General features: G+C 41.4%; 1 protein-coding gene across 7 annotated transcripts in view; it reads left to right on the top strand.

The window, feature by feature from the left end:
* LOC132540379 (uncharacterized) overlaps positions 1–18011 on the top strand; it is a 92171-nt gene that overhangs the window by 1142 nt on the left and 73018 nt on the right. For 4 of the 7 annotated variants that reach the window (XR_009551560.1, XM_060197611.1, XM_060197609.1 and 1 more), the window contains exon 2: positions 5349–5492. The exons of the other annotated variants lie outside the window; for them this stretch is intronic. Coding sequence is in view for 3 of the 4 variants with exons in the window: in XM_060197611.1 (XP_060053594.1) it covers positions 5349–5492 (144 nt within the window). In the remaining variant the exon portion in view is untranslated. The remainder of the gene's footprint in view (positions 1–5348; positions 5493–18011) is intronic. 7 annotated transcript variants of the gene reach the window in all.

The raw sequence follows: 18011 nt of genomic DNA, 5'->3' as shown, positions 1-18011 counted from the left end.
CAAGAGTTAAGAGTGGCAAAAGTTTGTGAGTTTGCCTGGATTGACCTCAGGCCTAAATAATCCACATACCAAAGTGACACATCTTGGGAAAGACCTGTTCGAAACATTTTTGGGAGTCTTTGATTTGTTTGTTTGTTTGTTTGTTTGTTTGTGGGGCAGTCTTGTCCTTCACATTCACCCCAGCCCGAGTATCTTGCGCCAAGTACAGGTCAACATAATTGGAAAGTTAGTCAAACCAAAATAGATGCAATAAACAGGCAGGTAGAATCAACAGCAAAAATTGTAAACAGGTAAAACTGTAAACTCCCAGATTTAAGGAGACATTTATGCATGTAATATAGAAAAGAAAAAAATCTTTGAGGTGCTATGATTGTGTGTCCGTTCCCCCCCCCCCCCCTTCTTCTTCTAGCGTTTGCCCTTCTTCCATAGCCAGTCAACAGCGTCAGGTTGAGCCTGATGTAAAGTTTCAAGACCTCCTTTGAATCTGGAGAGGTGGCAGTCGTTGACTATGTGGGTCATAGTCCGCAGGGGCAGTTCGGGTCGTCTCTGGCTCCCCAGCGATGGAACATAGTGGCGCACCGGCCATGGCCTGTTAGATAGCGATTGAGGAGGGCCCAATCATAACGTGCTAGGTCAAAGCCGGGTTGACGCTTGCAGGGGTCTGTGATGAGGTGTTTGTTCTTTACCTCAGCTGACTGCCAACTCTGTTTCCAAGAGACTGGAACAGAGAAATTCAGTGTAGGCATAGGGAACCCCCCCCCCAATACCAAGCAATTCATTCAGTTCTTCTGAAACACTGACTGAGGGGTCTTGGAAGTTTACCTCCATCTGTCAGGAAAGGCGGTATCCAATTCCACAGGTTTAGCATAGAGACCCCAACATCATAACAATTGCAAGACCTCATTGTCACCTGTGCTTCTGCACAACCTGGCTATGAACCGGCAGCTCCCATGCCCCTCTTCTCAGGTTCCAATAATAGAGCAATTCTCAGAACTTAGGAAACTTGTTGAGTTACTACCAGAAGATCACTGATTTATTGCAAAGACTTATCTTAAAGGGTATATACATATGAACAGTTAGAGGGTAAGTTAGAGGTCCCCAATGAAGGAGCTCCTATCCCCATGGACTTTGGGGTCTTACACCTGGGTATAGCTTGATCCAACAAAGTGAAAACCCTCCAGACCCATCCTTTGGGGGCTATGTGGAGGCTTTATCATTTAGGCATGAATCTTTAAATTGTTGGCCACTTGTCATTGATTCAACCTTTCCCTACCCCAGAGGTTATGGGTGGGAATGAAAGTTTAACCTTCAGGTCAGGATAGTTTCCCTGGCAACCCGCCCCCATCCTTAGGTTACAGGGGATTCTCCACGTTGCCTCATTAACATAACAAAAGAGATCTTGATTAAGTCCCAGACTAAGGAAGTTACTAGGGCTTTAGGAGTTGTATTTGCAGGAACAGTGTGCAAAAACATAAATGTATTTATTGACTTATTGAACACACTCACATGCACCAGAGAGAGAATCAAAGCATCACTGTGACATTAGAGGTGCCTCTTGAAATCAAACTTTGAACTTTATGCATGCAAGTCCTGTGTTTTATCATTGAGTCATCTCCTCAACATCACCTGCCTGCCTTTCTCTCTCTTTCTGTTTCTTTCTTCCAGCTGCCACCAAGGTAATCGTTGGAACTCAGTACCTGCATGCTGGCAACCACTTTTTGCCTTTTTTTTTTTTTTTTTTTTTTTGGGTAGAGACAGAGAAATTGAGAAGGAATGGACAGGGAGATAAGGAGAGAAGGGGCCAGCTGGTGGTGTACTTGTTGAGCACAAATGTTACAATGTGCAAGGACCAGGGTTCAAGCCCCTGGTCCCCACCTACAGGGAGGCAAAGAGGAAGCTTTGCAGGTGGTGAAGTAGTATTGCAGGTTGTCTCTCTGTCTCTCTCCCTCTCTATCACATCCCCTTTCCTCAATTTCTGGCTGTCTTTATCCAGTAAATAAAAAAATAATAAAAATAAATTTTAAAAAAGAAAGGAAGGGAATTGGGTGGTAGTGAAGCAGGTTAAGCTCACATGGCGCAAAGCGCAAGGACCAGCAGAAGGATCCCGGTTCTAGCCTCCGGCTCCCCACCTGCAAGGGAGTCACTTCACAGGCGGTGAAGCAGGTCTGCAGGTGTCTATCTTTCTCTCCCTCTCTCTGTCTTCCCCTCCTCTCTCCATTTTTTTCCTATCCAACAACGGTGACATCAATAACAACAACAATAAAAAAAAGACAACAAGGGCAACAAAAAGGGAAAATAAATAAATAAATACAAGAGAGAGAGGGAGAGAAAAAGAGAGACACCTGTAACACTGGTTTACTGCTTGTGAAGCTTCCCCTTTTTAAGTAGCCACAGGGGGTAGAATCTGGGTCCTTGAACTTGGCAATGTGTGCACTCTACCAGGTGTGCCACTGCTGGCCCCCCCACCACCACACATTTGTTATTATAAATTCAGTAGCATCATATAATATCAATAATAATAATAATAATAAAGCCCTTTCACACAGAAAGGCAAGTGCCCTTTTGTAGAGAAAGCTGGGCGACCTTAGCCCTTAGGGTCACTTGGTCAGGCTCTTGCTCAGCCCCTCCCCCCACCCACAAAACCCTGCTACTGACAGCAGATGTTGGCCAGCATCTTGGTTTCCTCCCCCCTTTAAATAAACATCAGGTCTTGAGAAGTCCACATGGGCACGTTACTGCTGAATTGATTTTTCAACCAAATGGGACCTTAATACATTTGAGACAGAAGCATTTGTCTTTGAGCCTGAAGCTTATACTTTCCAAAATAAATATGGTTTTCCTTTTTAAGAATTACTTATGTTACCCATGTAAATTGGAAATCGCTTCTGAAACAGGAAACTGCTTCCTTTGTGCCTAAGGGCTTTCATAAATTCAATTCCTTTTTTAAGCAAATAATACACATCTACAGAAAATAGATTATCTTAATAACCACTGATAGAGGCTATAAGACTAATTCTCAGAGCTCCCTCTGGAAACTTCTAAATGTGAGATTTATCACACATGAGCATCATCCATGTAACACTGCAGGGCACAAGGGAAATAAGATTTTCACCGGAAATCAATTCTCTTTAGATACACCTTTAACCTAAGCACTGTGGCAGGAGAATGTAGGCTAAAGTAGGTCACAAATCTCAACTGGAATGGCTTGGGTGATACAAAATCTCAGCTCTAAAATGTTGCTCACCTTCTAAAAGGGACTTTGCTTAATTTCACACATCCCAGTCAATGTAATAGCATTGTAGTAGATAATAAAAATTCTAAAACCAATTTACTGAATGGGATTTATTCCATTTAGGCTGCCAGTTAACTAGTCGTGTCTGCCTTTGTATTCACAGACTGGAGAGCAGAGGAATCCCAGGTCCACGGAGCAGCATTTACAAGTACACAGGCAGGCTAAGGCTTGTGATTTGAGACTATTTTGCAGGTGATCAAAGCCAGATACTATAAGGGGATAGAAAAGAGGAGAGTATAGTTTTGCCATGTCAGGTCAATGGAGTCATCAATGATCTTCCAGGAAATAGCTGGACACCGATACCAAATACAGAAGCTATTTTTATCTAGGAAATTTAATGAAATTATAAGTACTAGTCCTTTTTACCATACATTCTGATTCCATCTTCTGTTATCTTTAGGGGATATATAGATCTCTGTCTTACTAATACATCTTTCTTATTCTAACTCCAAATACATCCTCTAAGACCTTTTAGTACCCAACATCCTCTCCTCTCCTCCATGCTTAAGGGTTATTGGAATTGTTGTTGTTGTTCTTATTGATCAGACTTCACTGCTCTGGGCAGATGATAGAGAGGAATCAAGACAGAGAGAAGAGGGAAGACAACACTGCACCAAAGCTTCCTTCAGTGCTACAGGGGCTCAGCTGAAACCTGGGTCTCCCACAGGACAAAGCAGGTGCACTCTCCAGATGAACTGTTTTGCCAGCCTGGCTCACTGAGTTTTAGAGTTTGGAGGTCTGTCTGTGTAATCTGCCAGGAAAGATTCTGTGAGATCTTGAGGAGTGACTCACATTCACTGAGCCTCACTTTCCTCCCAAGATTGCTGTGCAGTGAATGAAACGAATACTGGGAAGTCCCCCACCCTGTGCCTGGCACTGAGGCTCCTTCTTCTTTCCAAGTGTGTTGCCTCCTACTCATTTTATCAGCCTGCTCAGCCTTCTCCGTGTACACACACACACACACACACACACACACACACACACACTTATACACTCACACACTTGAACTTAGCCAACATTTTCCTCTCTTCCTTTGTGACCATGCAGCCTAGATTCTCCTCCCTCCTGCCTTCTGCGTCTGTTCCAGGAACATCTTCCTAAATCACCAAGTCCAACCTTTTCCCATCATTTCTCCACTGTGCTTGTCTATAGCAGTTAGCGCCATCCAAGGCCTCAAGCTCTGCAAGGACTTATAAGGGAAAGGGGGGAAAAATTGCCACACCCAAACTATTCCTTTGCAAAAGGTTATTTTACAGGAGGGATTCTCAAGGCAGAATGAAGACCACCTTTGAGATAGAGGTGCCCCAGGTGTACAAGGTAAGCAGTAGAGAAGGCAAAACATGGGGCTGTGTGCTTTGACCTTCCTGTGCCTTTGCTAGATAGCAGATCCCTGTCTGCTTCCCACAGCTCTTTGCATTAACTAAACTGTTATATCTAGAGCCATGAAGTGAATTACTCAAAATCTCTGCAACTCTCCCATGTGTGCAGACACTTATTCCTGTTATTCATCATGCTATCCATCCATTTCTCTTTATTTTTCTCTTTTCACACTGCCTCTTGCTGTTCATTTGAGGATAACTCTGGTCTCTAGAGAGCCCAAAGGATTTTTTTTCAGCTCCCATAGTTTATTCCTTTATTTCTTCTTTCTTTTTTTTTTCCTTTTGTACCTTCACCTCCTCCCCTTTCTTTTATTGTCAGGTAGAATAGAGAGAAATTTATTTAGAGGGGAAAGGAGAAAGATGCCTGCAATACTGCTTCATCATTCATAAAGCTTCCTGCCTGCAAGTGGGGACTAGGGGCTAGAACCTGGATTCTTGAGCATGGTAACATGTACACTTAACTGCCCAGCCTCTTACTTCCACAATTTCTCTTTTCTGGCCTCCAGCCAGCTGGAGGATGCCTGACTTCCTCCCTCTTCTCTCATGGCCCTTCTCTGCCTGCTCTGCCTCCTGGGTGAGGGTTGAGAGACAGAACAATTCAAGAGGTAAAACCCTGGGTCCTATTGTCAGGTCCCTCAAGCAACAATGTTAATAAAATAGGTACTTTTTTTTTCCAGAAAAATCTTTAAGTTTATTGTTGATTCAGAACCAACAAAAACTGAGATGGTCTTTGAACTGCTCCCCACCCCAGCAACAGAGAACAAAGTGAGGGCAAACTGGGAAATGTCTCCAGAGAGATTATCTGAATCTTCTTTTTCCAGGTGAGTCTGTACACTAGCAAGTAGGAACAGAAAGAGCCAAAACTGGGCGAAGGGTAGATAGCATAATGGTTATGCAAACAGACTCTTATGCCTGAGACTCCAATGTCCCAGATTCAATCCCCCATACCACCATAGGACAGAACTGAACAATGTTCTGGTAAAAAAAAAAAAAAAGAAGAAAAGAAAGAAAGAAAGAAAGAAAAAGAAAGAGCCAAAACTAAGTGCCTGTATGCTGAACACTGTGTATATAAGGTCCAACAATCAGTAAGTTGGATATTTTTCTTTTTTTTTTTACTCTGATTTTTTTCTTATTGGGGAATTAATGTTTTACATTCAACAGTGAGTACAATATTTTGTAAGTACATAACATTCCCCAGTGTGCCATATAACAATACAACCCCCACTAGGTCCTCTGAATTCTTCTTGGACCTGTATTCTCCCCATCCACCCACCCCAGAGTCTTTTACTTTGGTGCAATACGCCAATTCCATTTCAGGTTCTACTTCTGTTTTCTTTTCTGATCTTGTTTTTCATCTTCTGCCTATAAGTGACATCATCCCATATTCATCCTTCTGTTTCTGACTTATTTCACTCAACATGAATTTTTCAAGGTCCATCCAAGATCGGCTGAAAACGGTGAAATCACCATTTTTAACAGCTGAGTAGTATTCCATTGTATATATACACCACAACTTGCTCAGCCACTCATCTGTTGTTGGACACCTGGGTTGCTTCCAGGTTTTGGCTATTACAAATTATGCTGCCAAGAACATATGTGTACACAGATCTTTTTGGATGGATATGCTGGGTTCCTTAGGATATATCCCCAGGAGAGGAATTGCAGGATCATAGGGTAGGTCCATTTCTAGCCTTCTGAGAGTTCTCCAGACTGTTCTCCACAGAGGTTGGACCAATTGACATTCCCACCAGCAGTGCAGAAGGGTTCCTTTGACCCCACACCCTTTCCAGCATTTGCTGCTGTTACCTTTTCTGATGTATGACATTCTCACAGGAGTGAAGTAGTATCTCGTTGTTGTCTTTATTGGCATTTCTCTGACAATCAGAGACTTGGAGCATTTTTTCATGTGTTTCTTGGCCTTTTGGATCTCTTCTGTGGTGAATGTTCTGTCCATGTCCTCCCCCCATTTTTGGATGGGGTTATTTGTTGTCTTGTTGTTGAGTTTGGCAAGCTCTTTATATATGTTGGTTATTAACCTCTTGTCTGATGCATGGCATGTAAAGATCTTCTCCCATTCTGTGAGGGGTCTCTTGGTTTGGGTAGTGGTTTCTTTTGCTGTGAAGAAGCTTTTTAATTTGATGTAGTCCCATGGGTTTATATTTGCCTTAGGCTTCTTTGTAATTGGATTCGTTTGGATTCGTTTCATTGAAGATGTCTTTGAAATTTATGCGGAAAAGAGTTCTGCCAATATTTTCCTCTAAGTATCTGATAGTTTGTGGTCTAACATCCAAGTCCTTGATCCACTTGGAATTTACTTTTGTATTTGGTGAAATACAGTGGTTCAGTTTCATTCTTCTGCATGTTTCAACCCATTGTTTCCAACATCATCTGTTGAAGAGACTCTGCTTTCCCCATGTAATAGTCTGGGCCCCTTTGTCAAAGATGAGATGTCCATAGGTGTGGGGGCTCACTTCTGGGCTCTCAATTCTATTCCACTGGTCAATGTGTCTATTCATGTTCCAGTACCAAGCAGTTTTGATGACAATGGCCCTATAATACAATTTGAGATCTGGGAGTGTGATGCCTCCAATTCTGTTCTTTTTTCTCAAGATTGTTTTGGCAATTCTAGGTCTTTTCTGGTTTCAGGTAAACATTTGTAGCATTTGTTCTGTTTTCCTAAAAAATGTGCTTAGGATCTTGATGGAGATAGCATTAAATTTGTATATGACTCTGGGTAGTATATTCATTTTGATGATGTTAATTCTACTGACCCATGAACGTGGAATATCTTTCCACTTCTTTGTGTGTTTTCTAATTTCCTTGAGTAGTGACTCATAATTTTCAGCATACAAGTCTTTCACTGCTTTGGTTAGGTTTACTCCTAGATATTTTATTGTTTTAGTTGCTATAGTAAAAGGAATTGATTTCTGGATTTCAGTTTCTTCTAACTTAGTGTTTGCATAGAGGAATGCCACTGACTTTTGAATGTTAATTTTGTAGCCTGACACCTTACTGTATTTCCTGATGATTTCCAAAAGCTTCTTGCTGGATTCCTTAGGTTTTTCTATGTATACTATCATGTCATCTGCAAATAAGGAGGGTTTGACTTCTTCTTTTCCAATCTGTATCCCTTTAATTCCTTGCTCCTGCCTGATTGCTATGGCAGGATATTTTTCTGCAATTTTTTTTTTAAATCCTTGTCTCAAAGATTTCATTATTTAAAGGAAAGGTTACATCATCCAAAGATGTAAATGTTATTGCATCAGTTATAAATGTCGTACAGATGAACATCAAAAAAAAAAAAAATGTCTAGAAGCCAGATTAAAACCAAAGAGAAGGAATCAGCTTTTCCATTTCTGACTGACCAATTTTCCATTAAGACAGCTCTGGAGCTCAGGGAGGGCCAAATCCCAGCATGAATTGTAAGTCTCCCATACAGACATTGGTGAACAGAACTGGCTGTTCAGATTCCACATCTACTGTTTACTGGCTGAAGTTGGGGAATTGTCTCCCCTAGCCCTGATTCAACTGGGCTGCTCTTTGAGTCAGGGGAGATGATGACAGCTTTTCCCTATGCATTTTGAAAAGGTTAAAAGAGGGAAATTATGTAAAAAATCCTTCAAATAAAGCAGGACACATGATTTGCATTAAAGATGTGTTAGATATGGCGTGGGGGTGGAGTGGGGTAGGGGGGTAACTCACCCGGTGTAGCACACACCTGCTGTGTATGAGGCCCTAAACTTGAGCCCCAGCATCTCATGGATGAGAGCACTATGAACACTTACTCCGTGGCTGCTGGAGCAGTGCTGTGGTATCTCTCCTCTCTATGTCTCTTCCTATCTTTCTCTCTAAAAACAAACAATAAAACAGTAAAAAAAAAAAAAAAAAAATCCAACACTGACTAGAAGATTGCTCCAGGGAGGACACTCAGCTGTAATATACATGTGCAAAGCCCTGGCTTCATTCCCTAATATTTCACACAGAAATAAACAGAATGATATGTAAATATTTTCCTTTGTTAAATTCCCAAATCTAGCTCTACACTCTGAGAAATCCTGCTTGAATTGCTTGCAAATAAACAAATGTAGGTGGGTATGTGTGCACACACGCTCACGCATAGTATGCAGATAAATCACCATATAAGCAAAGGACTAGGCTGTAAGGAGATGGGGAGTCACTCCCAATGAAGACTGAAAAGATTTCAGTCTCTGCCCAGAATTGAATTCAACAATTCAACCCTATCCACTACTTCGGAAAGATAAACTCTTGACCTGGATAGTGGATGAAAGGCTCTGGGTGTCCTCAGTCAAAAGGGTGGGAGTGAGGAAGGACTGCCTTCTCAACCCTCCTCTCCCAGAAAGACAGTTAACTATTTTATTACAACTTGAAAAAAGAAAAAAATGATACTGAGAGCTCACAAACACAAGCACATGTAATGAAGAAAAGAAAAATTCACTGTGTCTCTTCAACAAATGGTGTTGGAAAAAATGAGTTGAAACATACAGAAGAATGAAACTCAACCACTGTATTTTACCAAACACAAAAGTAAATTACTACTAGTGGATCAAGGATTTGGATGTTAGACTGGAAACTATCATATACTTAGAGGAAAATATTGGCAGAACTCTTTTTCCATTTAAATTTTAAAGACATCTTCAATGATACAAATCTAATTACGAAGAAGACTAAATCAAAAATAAACCAGTGGGACTATATCAAATTAAAAACCTTCTGCATAGCAAAAGAAACCACCACTCAAACAAAGAGAATTCCCACAGAAGCGAGAAGATCTTTACATGCCATACATAGACAAGTGTTCAATAACCAAAGTATATAAAGAGCTCACCAAACTCAGCAACAAGAAAGCAAACAACCCCGTCCAAAATTGGCAAGAGAATATGAACAGAATATTTTGCATACAAGAAGTCCAAAAGGCCAACAAACATGAAAAAATGCTCCAAGTCATTGATTGTCAGAGAAATACAAATAAAGACCACAATGCAATACCACTTCACTCCTGTGAGAATGTCACACATCAGAAAAGGTAGCAGCAACAAATGTTGGAGAGATTGTGGGGACAAAGGAACCCTCCTGCACTGCTGGTGGGAATGTAAAAGTTGGTCTAGCTCCTGTGGAGAGTAGTCTGGAGAACTCTCAGAAGGTTAAAAGTGGACCTACCCTATGACCCTGCGATTCCTCTCCTGGGGATATATCCCAAGGAACCAAACATACCCATCCAAAAAGATCTGTGTACACCTATGTTCATAGCAGCACAGTTTGTAATAGCCATAACCTGGAAACAACCCAGGTGTCCAACAACAGATGAGTGGCTGAGAAAGTTGTGGTATATATATACAATGGAATACTACTCCGCTATTTAAAATGGTGATTTCAGCCCATCTTGGATGGAGCTTGAAGAAATCATATTAAGTGAAACAAGACAGAAACAGAGTGATGAATATGGAATGATGTCACTTATAGGCAGAAGTTGAAAAACAAGATCAGAAGGGAAAACAGTAAGCAGAACTTGGGCTGAAGTTGGTTTATTGCACCAAAGTAAAAGACTCTGGGGTGGTGGGAAGAGTTCAGATCCTGAAACATAATGGCAGAAGAGGACCTAGTGGGGGTGGAATGTTATGTGGAAAACTTGGAAATGTTATGCATGTACAAGCTATTGTATTTTACTGTTAGTTGTAAGCCATTAATCCCCTAATAAAGAAATAAAAAAAAGAAAAATCCACTGTGATCTCACAAGTCAGATAACTTCTACTAATATTTTGAGGCAATTTCTTTATTTTTTAAATTATTTTTATTTTTATTTTTTACTGCTCAGCTCTGGTTTATGGTGGTATGTGGCATTGAACCTCAGATCATGGAGCCTCAGGCACAAGATTCTCTTTGCATAACCATTATGCTATCTGCCCCTGCCCCAATTTCTTTTTTATATATACTTTTTATTCATTTTGTTTAAATGAGACACAGAGAGAGAAAGCAATACATCATGAAACACAGAGACAAGAGAGAAAGGCCAGAGCACTGCTCACTTCTGGATTATGGTGGTGCTGGGGATTGAACCTAAGACTTTTGAGCCTCAAATATGAAAGTCTAGCATAATCATTATGCTGTCTCCTCAGCCCTTGAGGCAATTTCTTTACTCATCTCCTATGTATTCTTTCCTATACATTATTACAAATATTTGCACATCTGTAATTAGCATAGCTGAGATCTGTGTTATATATAGTTTTATTTGCCTTTCCAATTATTCTGTTATGAGCATTTTTCAATGTCACTAAAAGGTTTTTAAAGCATTCTTTCTAGTGACTGCAAAATTGTCCTTTGGATAAATGAACTATAATTTACATATTTATTTTAATAACTTGCTTTCTAATCACATGATAATTGACTGTCCATTTATAACATTAGAAAATGTAATATATAAATCCCCTTTAATCTTATTGAGATATAACCATTGCTAATATTTTGATATATTTCCCTATATTATGTTTCTGTGACTATTATACACTTAAAATAATTGAGGTAGTATATTACAAATATTTCCTCATGTCATTGTTAGTGCTTTCAAAACAATTTTAAGAGCCTGTAACATTAAATGATATATATCTGATCTAACTCTGTTGCTGGGAGAAAAGAAATTTCTAGCTCATGAAGACAAAAAATATCCAGAAGGAACAGAAGAGGGCTGTATACATTAATGGCCTCTCAGTTAAGATGTTTTTTAGAAGCAGAGGTCAGATCCACTTGACAACCAAAAGCCAAAGTGGTTGCTCTTCAAATCCAAGAATGTGTAGCACCTTCTATTCCAACTCAGGGGACCCTTTCTCAAACAAGCTTAAGAAAAAGAAAAAGAAAGGTAAACAGAGATAAGAGGTGAAGAGGAGGGAGGAGGGAATTTTTTTCTTTTTTACTTAATTTACTAACTAAGGAAAAGAAAAAGAAGGTCCATCTTCTGAATTCAGACACTCAAAGCCTTTGGGACTTTCTTGTCATTTTTCATCTTCCTGTGTCTGTGTTGACATCTTTCTCTCCAACATGGACCACACAGCGAAGCTTTCTAAGAGGTGCTGGGTATCTGACTTCAAAAACACTACCAGCAAGGATGTGCACACTCTCTAAGACTTTCAGAGACAGATTCAAACTGTCTTCTGAATGGAACTTTATACAGAGACTAGATCACAGGAGACCTACAGAAAACTTTCAAAAGCAACCACAATCTAAACCACCCGATTCTCGTTGGAAAGATTTCTACCCTGGAGTTGGGTGGTAGCACAGAGGGTTAAGCACACGTGGCGCAAAGCACAAGGACACGCGAAAGGATCCAGGTTCGAGCCCCCGGCTCCCCACATAAAGGGAAGTCACTTCACAATTGGTGAAGCAGGTCTGCAGGTGTCTGTCTTTCTCTCCTCCTCTCTGTACTCCCCTCCTCTCTCAATTTCTCTCTGTCCTATCTAACAATGACAACATCAATAACAACAATAATAATACAACAACAGTGAAAGACAACAAGAGCAACAAAAGGGAAAATAAATTTTTTAAAAAAGAGTTCTACCCCCCAGTTTTTGATTTTTGATGGAATACTATTCCGCTATTGAAAATGGTGATTTCACCATTTTCAGCCCATCTTGGATGGAGCTTGAAAAAAATCATGTTAAGTGAAACAAGACAGAAACAGAAGGATGAATATGAGCTGCTGTCATTCACAAGCAGAAGTTGAACAACAAGATCAGAAGAGAAAACAGTAAGCAGAACCTGGACTGGAGTTGGTGTATTACACCAAAGGGAAAGACTCTTGGGTGGGTGAGGGAAGAGTACAGGTCCTGGAACAGGATGGCAGAGGACCTAGTGGGGGTTGTGATGTTATGTGAAAAATTGAGAAATGTTATATATGTAAAAACTATTGTATTTACTGTCGAATGTAAAATATTAATCCTCTAATAAAGGGGGGAAAGTGTGTGTGTGTGTGTGTGTGTGTGTGTGTGTGTGTGTGTGTTACATAAGAGAGAGAGATAGAGAAAGAGACAGACAGTGACCAGAGCACTGCTCAGCTCTGGCTTATGGTGGTATAGGGGATAAACCTAAGACTTGAAAGTCTCAGGCATGAAAATCTTATTACATAACCATTATACAGTTTTCTACCCCCCCCCCGCCCATGTTCCCCATATATCCCCCAACTGCAAGCTCCCCCACTTGCTACTCCTTGTTTTACACAGGAGCTATGACATTTATTTACCCACTTTTTCCCAGGCTGATCCTCCACCAAATGTGTAATGCTGTTCTCCTAATTGATCAGGGCTTCATGTGGCGAGGGAGGGTCCTTTTATCCAGTAATGGTTGTGTTCCGCAGCCTAATGCAGAGCTACCCTCCACCATACCCCCCCACCCCCAACTTGATGCAGAGCTACCCTCCCCCATACCCCCCCACCCCCAACCCCTGTGGCAATATGCATCTTTGTCAAATCAGAGCCTAGGCCATGAGGGCAACAGCAAGGAGAAAGTCACCAGTTGTTACAGAAAATCTGCTTTGTCTTCACTTTAAATCGGCAAAGGTAGGGGTTGAAGATTTAATACAGAGAAAACCCTGATTTCTCCAGAAAAGACTGCTTTGCTTTTCTCCCTGGAGGATATGGCTTTTCGTGTGTGTAGATCATTTAAAAATTGGCTTCAAGCAAAGCACATGGTGGGATGAAGAAACAGTTCTTCTGATAAAAGAAAGACTGGGCTTCTGGGCTTCTGCGGTCAAAGGGCAGGAGAGGTCAGGCCCTGTTCACGACAGGAGCAGAGTGCCCTTTCTGTACTGAGATGTTTAAAATTCTTTAACCAACCAGAGCTTTAGCCTAGTAATTAGGGTATGTATTCAGCTTAGTTTATCTTATCTGAGGAGGAGTGAAGAAAGATGTGTGTCCTGGGAAAGAAGGAGTTAGAAGCAGTCACAAGACTGGGGTTGAGGGGTGGGGAGAATGTTTCTGAGCTAAGTAAGAGAGGTAGAAACAGCCTCTCAAAGAACCAGCAGGTTTTTGTTTGTTTGTTTGTTGACCAGAACACTTCATATCTCTGACTTATGATAGTGTGGTGGACTGAACCTGGGACCTCAGAGCCTCAGCTTGAAAGTCTTTTGCATAACCATTGTGCTGTCTCCCCCACCCAAAGAGCTCTGGGTGGGGGACAGGTTCTTTTACACTTTATTTATTTACTTTTTGCATAGAGACGGAGAAATCAAGAGGGAAGGGGGGAGTTAGAGAGGGAGAGAGAGAAACACTGGAAGCACTGCCTCACAACTCTTGAAGCTTTCCTGATAAAGGTGGGGACTAGGGGCTTGAATCTAGATCCTTGTACATTGTAACACATGCCTCAACCAAGTGTACCCCACCGGGCCCCTAAAGGTTCTGTTTTGTTGTGTTTTGTTTTTAAGATTCACCAGAGATATGGCTCAGTAAGTAGAGTATAGGACTTGTTGCACGGCCCGGCCCTGTGAAGCCTGTTTGCTGAGCCCCCACCACCACAGCCCTTCAGCAAGGCCAGGTCACTGAAGGACTTCTCAGGACAAGTTCCCTTTTGCAGTTATGAGTCAATTGGACCCTGCTGATTACCCCCTTCACAGCACTCCCCCATCATCTGCCTTTCTCCTCATTCTCCCCTGCCTGCCTCTTTCCGGTTCTCCTCTCCTTCCTGTGGTCCATTCTGTGAACTTCCTCCACTCACTTAGGCACCCTCAGACCAGTGAAATGGCTCACTTGTTCAACAGGCATTGCTTTGCCATGTATGTGACCCACATTCCAGCCTGGCCCCCACTGCTTTGACAGAAGCTTCAGTGCTGTGGTGTCTTTCCCTCTCTCCCTCTGTCTTTTTCTATCTGAAAAACATGGACTTCAAACACTAAAGTGCCAATCATGACAAAACAAAACAAAAACCAGAAGAGGAGAGACACAGAGAGGGAACACCACAAGAAGATGGAAGCAGAGGCAGGAGTGGGGCAGCTGTAGGCCAGGAGTAACCAGAAAGGGGGGGGGGGGGGCGGGAATTCTCCCTGGAGCCAGTGTTCCCCAAAACGGAGAACTGAAATCTTTCTCTCCTCTAAACACCCAGTTCATGGTACTTTGCTACAATGGCCCTGGAGCCATTGCCTCTATTGAAATCTGTGGTATTTTATTATGGATTGCTTGGTGTTCGTTTTGATTTCTGTGGTCTCTTTCAACTCTCTCTGGGTCTCTCTGTCTTCTCTGTGATTATCTTTAAAAATAAAATAAAATAGGGGGCGGGTGGTGGCACACCTGGTTGAGTGCTTATGTTTGCAATGTGCGAGGACCCAGGTCCGGGCCCCCGTCCCCAGCTGCAGGAGGAAAGCTTTGTGAATGGTAAATCAGAGTTGTAGGTGTCATTCTGTCTCTTTCCCTATCTGTCTCTCCCTTCCTCTCGATTTCTGACTATCTCTATCCAATAAATAAATAAAAATAATTTTTTAAAAATAATTAAATAATTTAAAAATTTAAAAATAAATAAAATGATGGTGAAGGAGGAACAAGGCTGGGGTTGAAAGTGTTTTGCAGAAAATTGAGAAATTTAACACATGTATCAAAACCTGTATTTACTATAATTTTGTAGAAAATTGAGAAGTCTAACACATGTATCTAAAACTGTATTTACTGTAGACCCTTAATCCCCCTAATAACAAAGTTAAAAAAGAAAAAAAAAAAGGACCAGAGGCCGGCAACCTCAAACCCTATGCTAGCACTGAGTGAACTCTTTCTTTCTCACACCCTGCATTCCTGAACGTGTCCTTTCTTCATTGTTTCCTATTTTGATTTCAGTCCACTACCCAAGGAATGTGGACATGACCCTGGACTAGCTCTCATAAACCTCCTGCCTGGTCAATCAAGTTCAAGTCATCCTGTCTCCTATTTAATCCAACTAACATTGCCTGATTAATCCTCAGAGATATTGTCCCTCTAGGAGGCCATCCTCATCCCTGCACTGGGTTTAGGGCCCTGCGATCTGCTTCCAGATTAGCTCTCCCAGTTGCCTAGTGTGACCCTCAAGGCTGCGCTTCCCCTGTGCACAGAGGTCAAGGTCTGTGTGTCGACGTAGTCCTCACGCCTCAGGATCTCGGGGCCACAAGAGCATGATAATTGTTGCAATCAACATAGGAAAAGTTCACTGGTGTATGTGAGGCTCTCCACGTTCTGTGAGAGGTTAGTTGATGAGAGCAGACAAGAAGTGTGGATGCCCCCCTGTCATTGTGCAGTCCCTCTCAAAACTGTAAAGTATTTAGGGGAGAAAAATTAGAATAAGCAGGCTACATCCTATGGAGCTGGGCAGTGCTGCAATTGGTTAAACACATCTGTTATCATGTGCAAGAACCAGGGTTCAGATCCCCGGTCCTCTCCTATAGGGGGAGTTTCAGAAGTGGTGAAACAGGCCTGCAGGTGTCTCTTTCTATCTCCTTCTCTACCTCCTCTTTCCTCTCTCAATTTCTCTCTCTCCTATCAAATTAGAAAGAAAGAAAGAAAGAAAGGAGGAAAGAAAGAAAGAGAGAGAGAAAGAAAGAGAGAGAAAGAAAGAGAGAGAGAGAGAAAGAAAGAAAGAAAGAAAGAAAGAAAGAAAGAAAGAAAGAAAGAAAGAAAGGGAGTGGGAGGGAGGGAAGGAAGGAAGGAAATGAAACTCCAGGTGTGGTGGATTTGTTGTGCCCCCACGATAATCCTGGTGGCAGTAAAAAAGAAAAAAGGAAGGAAGGAGGGAGGAAGGAAAGAAGGAAGGAAGGAAGGAAGGAAGGAAGGAAGGAAGGAAGGAAGGAAGGAAGGAAGGAAGTAAGTCTGCTTGCCTCTGGCCTTCAATAATAGTCATTGGCAGATTTGAGAGTTACTAAGAGAATAGATTTTGAAAACTCTCTCATTAAGTTGCTGGGAAAGTGCTTTAGTGGTAGAGCACAGGACTTGAATATGTGGTTCTGAGTTCAATACCTAGCACTGCATACACCAAAGTGATGTGAATTTTTAGAAATTCCTATGGTTAATAATTTGTCTGGCAGCTGTCAGAGATGTTTTTGCCCTTCTTTTTATCTATACATAAATCTCTTAAGAGGTTCTCATTAAAAGAAAGAAAAACTTGTAAACTCTATGGTAATGAATACTAACTAAAGTTAAAATACAATTTTGTTATATATAATATTTATATATATACACATATATATATATATATATATATATGTGGTCATTGTGTTGTATACCTAAGACTAACTATTCTGTCAACTATTTCTCAATAAAAGGAAAAGAAAGAGAAGAAAAGGGAAGAAAGGTCACTTTCAATTCTTGAAACCCTTAGACCTAAATATGTTCTGAGAGTCTAAGCATTTTTATTCTAGAAACTAGATTAAATAATCTGAATGGAAAGTTCTGGTAAACATATTGTCAGACATTGCACATTTACACATACTCTGGGCATATTAAACTTTTGAAAATATATTTGAATTTATTAAATAGTGTGTATAGTTTCCCTCACCCTCACCCTCATCCTCCATTCTCTTCACTTTCTGAAACTTCCTTAAAAGAATCACATGGCTGTTAGTCCACTTAAGGAAGCCTGCTCTTTGGTTCTCTTGCACTGTTTAATCTAAGGATGGTGACCATATGTGTGTATGTGGAGGGAAGGGATTCGGGGTTGCAGAAAAAACTCAATTTGTGGTAGTTCTGTTGGCTGAAATTCTGCAAGCTTTCAGATGTCTGTTTGCAAAAGAAACAAAAGCAATAAAACAAGACAACTGAAGTTCTGAAAACAGTCCCCTACAGACACACAACACACAGAGACACACACAGACACACACTTACTTGCATTAAACTCCAGTTTCTGCATAAGTTTCAGTTACCAGTTCCAAAAAAGCTGTTTTTTTTTTAATTTAATAATGATTGACAAGACCATAGGATAAGAGGGCTACAGTTCCACACAATTCCCACCACCAGAGTTCTGTATCCCCTCCCCTCCCTTGAAAGCTTTCCTGTTCTTTATCCCTCGGGGAGCATGGACCCAGGATCATTATGGGGTGCGGAAGGTGGAAGGTCTGGCTTCTGTAATTGCTTCCCCGCAGAACATGGGCGTTGACAGGTCGATCCATGCTCCCAGCCTGTACCTCTCTTTCCCTAATGGGGCAAGGCTCTAGAGAGGTGGGGTTCCAGGGTACATTGGTAATATCATCTGCCCAATGAAGTCAGGTTGGCATTGTGGTATCATCTGCAACTTGGTAGCAGAGTACTGGAGCTGATGGGTTGACATCCCAAGGATACAATCCAAAGTGAAAAATGTCAAGGTGGTACTGGTTGCATTGATTTGGTTGA

The sequence above is a fragment of the Erinaceus europaeus genome, chromosome 9 (genome assembly GCF_950295315.1).
Source record: "Erinaceus europaeus chromosome 9, mEriEur2.1, whole genome shotgun sequence".
Lineage (NCBI taxonomy): Eukaryota > Metazoa > Chordata > Mammalia > Eulipotyphla > Erinaceidae > Erinaceus > Erinaceus europaeus.
The sequence above is the reverse complement of the archived record's forward strand: the minus strand, read 5'-3'. Positions and strand labels throughout refer to the sequence as shown.